General features: G+C 35.0%; 1 protein-coding gene across 1 annotated transcript; it reads left to right on the top strand.

Annotated features, from left to right (window-relative positions):
• The first annotated feature begins 3,340 nt into the window (after positions 1-3,340).
• CYP707A3 (cytochrome P450, family 707, subfamily A, polypeptide 3) lies at positions 3,341-6,051 on the top strand. The gene is made up of 7 exons (XM_078983132.1): positions 3,341-3,615; positions 3,692-4,013; positions 4,107-4,496; positions 4,726-4,888; positions 4,972-5,078; positions 5,197-5,315; positions 5,469-6,051. The coding sequence occupies exons 1-7, from the start codon at positions 3,413-3,415 to the stop codon at positions 5,566-5,568; spliced, it is 1,404 nt and encodes a 467-aa protein (XP_078839258.1). The 5' UTR covers positions 3,341-3,412; the 3' UTR covers positions 5,569-6,051.
• The last annotated feature ends 2,946 nt before the right edge of the window (positions 6,052-8,997 follow it).

Here is an 8,997-nt window from a genome sequence, read left to right as displayed (position 1 = left end):
GATCTATGCTTATGGATTTATAGCCGGAGGATTTTCGGTGCAGCAGTCAGTCGTCCAGCAAGCAGACTTTCAACAGCTACTTTTCGAGGTGAGTTACCTTCCAGTAGCGGTGGGTCTACGGCCACAATGCCGGCCCACCAGTAGGAGTTTTATGTTAGATGATTGTCTTTGTGATATCATCTAGGTTTTCTACTACCTAATATGTTATATGCTAGCATGATATGTTGTATGTGATAGTATTAGAATTCAGTTGTTAGGACCGAAGGGTAGGTCAGGCACCCCAGATATGTCTGATAGTATGTGATGGTATGTTTGTATGATGGCATGATATGTTATATGTGATAGGGGTAGTAGGAGGGGAATAGTCCCCAAGTGCGGTTGTTAGGACCGATGGGTAGGTCAGCACCCCATAATGGCTTGACACGGGTAGGATGGCACCCCAGAATGGCCGCACGGGTAGGTCAGCACCCCAGAATGGCCGTACCGGGCAGGTCGGGCACCCAAGAATTTCCCGGCACTATGTATGTTATATGATTGTTTGGTATGCGGTACGATGAGGGAACTCACTAAGCTTTGTGCTTACAGTTTACAGTTTTGGTTTCAGGTACCTCTTCAGCGAAGGGGAAGGAGCTGGCGTAGTAGCGGCACATCATACACACACTCCCGTTTTCCGCATCATGAGATATTCTGGGATTTGTACTCTGACATTATTATGATTTATGTTTTGGGTTGCAGACACGAAATATGTTTTAAGAAATGATAGGGTCGAATGTTGTTTATTTACAAGTATTTTACAAAGTGTTTAATTAAAAATGAAATTTTTGGACTTGAAAAATTGGGTCGTTACAGGAGGATATTTGGTTCCCCGCATCCGTTAGAGGTGGGATGGGGATGAGGACAAGGTTAGGCACTTGAGGATGAGAACATGGATGGTCAACCCCTCCTATTCCTCACCCCATTTTCACCCCTGTTCTTTAAGTAAAATGACTTGTTCCATTAAGTCAATCCCTTAAACTTCCAGATCTGGTCCTTAATAAGGTATTAATAGATAAAGTTTCTAACTTATCCATTAAGACCTCCCAAACGTTCAAGATTAAAACTTTATTAAACTAAAATGACCTAAAGGACCAAGAAAACTTGCATGAATAACAAGGAAGGAAAAAGATCATAACTTTCCTAACTTATGATGTCTAAGAAGCCTTCCAAATTGATCAAAAGGTGTTGGAGTCCTCTCAACTCCATGACCACCTGTAAAATGGACCAAAAGTTCCAAATACCACATTTAACTAGATCTAAAGAACTAAAGAGCATGATATGAACTTTATACTCACAAGAGTCCATAAATGAAGTAACCTTGTTGGATCTGCACTTGAACCCTTCTTTTATGCACTTTACAAACACCTTGTTCTTCAAGCTTCAACCACTAAAAGAAGAAGATAAGCTCATAAATAAAACAAGTAGAAGGAGGTTATGGTCTCTCAAGAAATGTTTTAAGGGTGATAAAGGTTGAGAATGATCCAACCCTAGTGGGTTAATGGCCTTAAATACTCCCAAACCCCTACAAAAACGATTGCCCCATCGGGCCGGAAGCGCACCACGCTTTTAAGAGGCACTTCCATCTTCTTACGAATAATTTCAGATTTTTAGATTTTTCAAAAAATGTGATAAATGGCTTCTTGCTTCGCCTCGTCCTTCTACTTTCTTCTGGACTATAAATCCCTCAATCTACACGTGTGAGACTCGAGTATTACAACTACAAACCTCCGTAACATGAAACCTTCCAATATATAATTTGGTAAGCGCATCAGTCAAATACTTAATTCAGGAACCCGGTGTAACATCTCGACTTTTGACCTGACCCTAGTAAATATTAATATATATAAAAATAATACAAAACATATATTTACAATAGTAAAATTTGATCTATGTAACTCAACTCATTAGTAATTACTTTGTTGAAATTATATTTTTCCCTCTTCATTTATCTAATTTAACCTTGTGTATAAATTTTTCTCTTTGGTTTATCTGTTGTTACCTCAAATATCACTCTGATAATTTTTTTTCTATCTGATTTTCCATATATGTATTTATATTTAGTAGAAAATTTATTTATAGTTTTTATGCAATCAACAAATACTTTTATGTTTGTTTTAGTATTTAAACTTGTCTTGGTAAAATTGAAATTTAAAGTTTTTTTTACGTAAAAATTCATATTAAAATAGAAAAAAGAAATCTTCAATCTTCTGTTGGTATTCCCGGATCTCGTTGGAGGCGAGGTTGTTGATTAATTTATATTCCTCGATGAAAACGAGGATGTGAATGAGAATAAAGACCATGATTTGGGATGAAAATGAGGATTGGAATCCCTGGTATTTTCCGACCCGTTTCCATAGATAGATACGATGAAAAACATATGTAAGATCTATTGTAGCGAATGTAATGTATGTGAGAGTACCTTTTAAGCTTCCATACAGAGAGTGAGATCAACGGTAGCTGGTTCGGTGGCTTTACACTATGACTCGTTTGTCAGTTGTGTCAACAAGTGAGCATGCATGACTACTCTAGAATCTTATTATTTATTAACATTAACATACTTATTTGGTAAGATAAATAATTTTTTTTTATGTCCATATATATATATATATATATATATATATATATATATATATATATATATATATATATATATATATATATATATATATATATATATGATTTAACGATGAACAAAGAACCAGCCTTTTTAGTATGATATTGGCGGCTGTGGGAAGGTTTAAGAGATAAATTAAGTTGTAAGGAGTGAAGTGTAATTTGTAAAAAAAAAAAAAAAAAAAAAAACAAAAAACATTTATAATACAGTGTACAAGAAGCGTATATTGATTATTAGTATTATTGTTGAAGTGGTACGGCGTGGGTTTGATTGGTAGGGTAGGGACGGGGCCGTTTGATCATAATGAATAGATGGTCAAGTCAATTCAATTCCTCTTGCCATTCCAATTCCAATTCCCATTCCGATTCCCCCCTTCCTCGCATCCCACACGCCCTTTCTGCATTCTAACTGTCATGCCCCCACTCCCTCTTACCTCTACCTCTATTTTGTATGTTAGTTTCATCTTATAAATTTTTTTTTTTAAATTTATTAAAATGGTTTTGTTTGATTATAAAAAAAGTAAATGAAAAAAAAAAGATAAACTCATGGACACATCTGCAATAGTAGTTACCTAGCTCCTTCACCACCCATCCCCATCCCCAACCCCATTCCTTTCCCTATTACATGAGCTGGAGAGCAAGATTCCGTGTGAGTGTATTTAGCTGTAATGGTGCACCCTTCCCCTTCCGAAGCTTACTTATATATACCTTCGCTTCCTCCCTCCCACTTTCTATCAAAACATCAGCAACCTAAATAACAACAATGGAACTCATTACCTTCGTCTTCTGCTCTTCTTTCTTTATCCTTCTTTCAACTCTCTTTCTCTTCAAATCTTTCTTCACCTCCGCCGCTCGCCGGAAAAACCTCCCTCTTCCTCCCGGAACACTCGGTTGGCCTTATATTGGCGAGACCTTCCAACTCTACTCGCAAAACCCAAATGTCTTCTTCGCTTCCAAAGTCAAAAAGTTAGTTTCGTTTTCAAATTTCATCACTCGTAGTTAATTTCTCTAAATTTGTTTACTGATTGGGATATTGTTGCAGGTATGGTTCGATCTTTAAAACCCATGTTTTGGGTTGTCGGTGTGTCATGATTTCAAGCCCGGCTGCTGCTAAGCTTGTGCTTGTTACCAAATCTCATCTTTTTAAGCCTACATTCCCTGCTAGCAAAGAGAGAATGCTGGGAAAACAAGCAATTTTCTTCCACCAAGGTGATTACCATTCCAAATTGAGACGTCTTGTTCTCCGAGCATTCACCCCTGAATCCATCAAAAACATCATCCCTGATATCGAATCCATCGCCGTCCAATCACTCCGAGGATGGGAAGATCAACAACTCATCAACACTTTTCAGGAAATGAAAACAGTAAGTGAAGTCAATAATACTCGATACAGGAGGTGTAACTCACACTCTGTTTTACTCTGTTTTCTGATCATCATCTTATCTATATATTTGCAGTTCACATTCAATGTCGCATTGCTTTCCATTTTCGGAAAGGATGAGGTGCTCTACAGAGAGGATCTCAAGAGATGTTATTACATTCTTGAAAAAGGGTACAATTCGATGCCGGTTAATCTTCCCGGAACACTCTTCAACAAATCAATGAAGGCGAGGAGGGAATTAGCACAGATCTTAGCCAAGATTCTTTCTTTGAGAAGGGAAACCAACAAAGAAGAACATAAGGATTTGTTGGCTTCGTTCATGGAAGAGAAAGAAGGGCTCACCGACGAACAAATCGCCGACAACATCATCGGCGTCATCTTCGCCGCCAGGGACACCACCGCTAGTGTCTTGACATGGATCGTCAAGTACTTGGCTGAAAATCCCACTGTTCTACAAGCTGTCACTGTAAGAAATCTTCTCTTTTTAGTGTTTAGCATTATAAGAACTCTCACATTAAAATAATTGATCCCTAAACACCAATATCAAAAAGTTGAATCTTTTTTCAAAACCATTTATTTATTTACCATTCTTTTTTCTGAAGATATTAAAAAGTTGAAAATCGCAAGTTGACATTAACATATTAGTTTAGCCCATAATTTAATTTGTAATTAATATTAAATGTTTGACTTTTTAGGAAGAGCAAGAGGGGATAATGAAGGGGAAAGATGACAAGGCTTTGACTTGGGCAGATACCAAGAAAATGCCCATAACTTCAAGAGTCATTCAAGAGACCCTCCGAGTTGCTTCTATCTTATCTTTTACCTTCAGAGAAGCTGTCGAAGATGTTGAATTTGAAGGTTTGTTTATTTTAATTATTTTGTTTACTTATTATCTAATTAAATACCTTTATTCTAATATTTTAAATTTGTTTTTTTCTCAGGGTACCTTATTCCAAAAGGATGGAAGGTATTGCCACTCTTTAGGAACATCCACCATAGTCCCGAAAATTTCACGGAGCCAGAGAAGTTTGACCCGTCAAGATTCGAGGTAAATATCTAAAATTGTAATTATTTAGTTGAATTAACCGAAAAAGAAATTAAGAAGTAATATCTTTTATTTGGTCAAAATGGGAAAATGATTTGGTAAATCTTTAATGATTTGGCAGGTGGCACCAAAGCCCAATACATTTATGCCATTTGGCAATGGGACCCACTCATGTCCGGGAAACGAGCTAGCCAAGTTGGAGATACTGTTGCTTATACATCATATGACCACAAAGTACAGGTTGGTGAAATCTATCCAATCCTTCAAATCATTTATTTACCATAAAAAGGTCTTCATTTCATGGGAAAAACCTAAAAATAATTACTAAAAATGGAAATATTTCAAGAACTACAAGTATATTAAACTGATCATGGAATTTTCTATTTTTTGCAGATGGTCAATGATTGGCCCACAAAATGAAATTCATTACGCCCCATTCGCCCTTCCCCAAAATGGCTTGCCCATAAGACTCTTTCCCAAGAAACAATTGTAAAGATGACAAGAGGAAAACAAGACCTTAAAGTTCATGGATTGAGAATGTTTCCAAATCGTAAGAAGGGGTATTTCGATATGGAGATTGATTGGGGTTTGAGAAGAAGACAAATCAAAGAAACTTACTATTTTTAGAATATATTACTACAATGATGTTTGACTGATTTAGTCAAAAAAGAAAAGAAAAAGGATAAAAGAATCGTTTTGAGGAGAAGGAAATTATGGCCAAGGCATAAAGAGGACTCTAAAGGACACCAAATTGTACATAAAGAGTTTCCTTAAACAAATAAGAAGAAAAGAGAAAAAGATTCTTGATGATTTTGTAATGAATAGGAGGTTAGGGAGAACGTGGTTTATTGTAGCATAGTTAGGTCATACCCTTTTAACGTATTTAGGTAAAACTACTAAGTCAGGAGATGTTATTGACTTTCTTTTATTGTATAAGTCCGTAAGGCAATATTAATAGAACCTTGTTATTATTTTACCACTTTTGTTGATCAATATATAAATTGTGTATGAAATAATTGTGTTATAAAGTAATATTTTGTAGCATTTATTAAATACTTATTGCTAAAAGTGTTCACTCAGTTGTATACTGTGATACTACTTATTTCAAGTCTCTAACTTGATATTTTGGTATATTAATAAACAAAGTCTATAATCATCTATTGGATTTGTTGATCGATATCATATGTCGAAGATATAAAAGGCGGAATGGAGTTTAATATGACAGATCGTTGACAATGTATATGTGGTCATGGTCAATCTTGATGCCTGTGATGACAAACTTCACCATCCATTCATCCAAAAACAACATTAGTTTGTTTTAAATCAACTGATTTTATTTTGATTTATCATGGGAAAAATCAAATTGTGCTAAATTGATCATTGTATATTTGTACCTTCTATCTACAGCTTAACCACAATCTCCTGTGGCCTTAACTCTCTTTTGTTAGGAAACTTGTATATCACATGTCCAAAACATATTAAAGGTGAATATGAAATTAATATTTAAAGTGAGGATGTTAGAAGAAGTAAACCAAATGAGTTTAATGGTTTAGTTCATCCCACGTTTGTTGGAGAATGAAAATAAAATTGGTTTTTAAATATAAAGACTTTTAAACTTTGTAAGACTTATACAACCAATGCTTTATTTTACGTGGATATGAGGTGCAAATGCAAATCAAATTGCCTTGGTTTTTAATACAAATCAAATTGTGAACTTGTGTGAGAGTACATGCGCTATGGATACAAATATACCATTAATTACCAGAAAAATCAATGACCTTTATATAAATATTTTTTTTCTTTTAATTTACGTTATAATTAAGGAAAAATTTGTGAAATGACCAAAAAAAGAGGAGGGGGGGGGGGGGGGGGGGGGGGGGGGGCTTAAAAAAATAACCACGAAAATGACATTTTCACTAAATGACCAAGATTTCCGTAGAGAGAGGCTCTGCGAAACACATTTACCCTCTACGGAAGAGTTTTCTCTCCGAGGAAGTGATATGTCAAGGGTAAAATAATAAAGCCACACAACAAAACTGCATTACGGATTTGAAGGGCTTTGCTGTGTAAGAAAGCTTTGCTGTGGAAAAAGAAGAAACAAACAGGAAGAAACAAACTATCAATCTATCAGAAAGCTTTATCGGTGGACTTGAAGTCGATCGATTTTAACCATTGTTAGCTTAAATTGTTATATTGAATTAATGATACGTGATAAGTAGGTGTGAAACGTTGTTAAATTTACAACTAAAATCGATTTCACCATTGTTTAGCGATGAACAATTCCCCAGAGGTCCCAACTGTGAAGAACAAATCTGCAGTGGGTACTCTACAGATCCTCAGTGCTTTCTGTAGAAATGTTTGACGTAATTTAGTGCTTTCAACTACCAGTTTCGCAGAGAATTCAACATTTCTGCAAAGCATTCAACATTTCCCGTAGAGACCTTCTTTGCGGAGCCATTTCTCAGACGTGATTCTTTGGCTTTTTCCCCACATGTCTAATTCTTCAAAGCTTAACAATATTCGCAGAGACTCTCTATGTAGAAATCATTGTCATTTTATGAAAGTTCCATTTTCATGGTTTTAAACTTATACTATGAAAATATTAAACATAAATAATCGTTCTTAATTAAACGTATTTCGCGTTTTAGTTTTTCTTGAATGACCAAAATATACGTTGAAGATTTTGTAGGATATCCCTAGGATGGAGGCCCACAAAGTTTAGTTTAGAACCTATGGATTTTTTATATTTTAACCCCGTCATCCAAGGATCCATATCGTGCAATTTTTACATGTTGAAGAAGAATTGTTTAGATTGATCTACCAGCATTGGTTGATTTAGTATAGGGCATACGTTGACCCGTACAATTTCTTATTTTTCAGGACGCAGTGTAAGACTTTTGAAAAAAAAAAAATTCTACTATCGTGCAACCACTGACTTTCCCGTGACACCCTAATATGAAATACTACATCAAACACCCTTAGCATTATATTTTTATTCTATTTTCAATTAGTTTTCATTGATTCTTTATTGTCAATTCTTCGTAATTAAAATATCCCACTAATTAAACCAAATAAAAGAATTTGTAAAGGAAAATCAAAGTAACCAATATCATATTTGTTACATACTGAACAAAAAATTATAAATTAGATAAACAACTTGCTACACATATTAGACTCTTACGAGAATCTAAATAAAAAATGTGGTCTTTATGAAAATCCAATATAGGTGTTGGGGAAGGCAAGGTGAATATTTAGAGTCAGTGTTGTTCAAGTTATATTTAATCGGTTTCGAAATTCTAACATCTCTAGAATAATTGTAAGTGAAAAATAAGGTTTGGTTCAATGGATTTTATGTTATCTCTCTATATATATATTAAAATATTGTAAGACAAACCTTATGACATCACATTCAACAATCAAGACTATTGATTGTTTTCACTTCTAACTTTTCCACCCTTAGATCAAATTAGACCTGGAAAACCTGTCGTGCCGTGTCGGGTTCGTGTCGTGTCGTGTAAATACATTAAATGTGTTGAAATGGCCTGGCCCTAACCCGACCCGTTTAATTATCGTGTCGTGTCAACCCGTTTATTTTCGTGTCGGGTTTCAGGTTAAGGTATAGACCTTGTAAATATTTTGTGTCATGTCGGGTTGAAATATTTTATAGAATGGAAAGTAGCATTTGTGGAGGCAAAAAGGAAAAAGTGAAACACTGGAGTTATGAGATGAAATGACAAAACTTATAGTTAGTTTAGAAGAAAAAGTGAAAAGAGTTAAAGTTTGGGAGCAAAGGGATACGCAGTGAGGATGACTAAAATTAAATAACTTTGAAATTTTGAATATTACTTCTAATTATTGAGTTTGGCCCACTATAAGTCTATAACATATAATATATTTAAAAAAATATGAAACTTATAATAAA

This window comes from Lactuca saligna, chromosome 3, assembly GCF_052625555.1.
Source record: "Lactuca saligna cultivar CGN05327 chromosome 3, ASM5262555v1, whole genome shotgun sequence".
Classification (NCBI taxonomy): Eukaryota; Viridiplantae; Streptophyta; class Magnoliopsida; order Asterales; family Asteraceae; genus Lactuca; species Lactuca saligna.
This window is presented reverse-complemented; position numbering and strand designations above follow the sequence as displayed.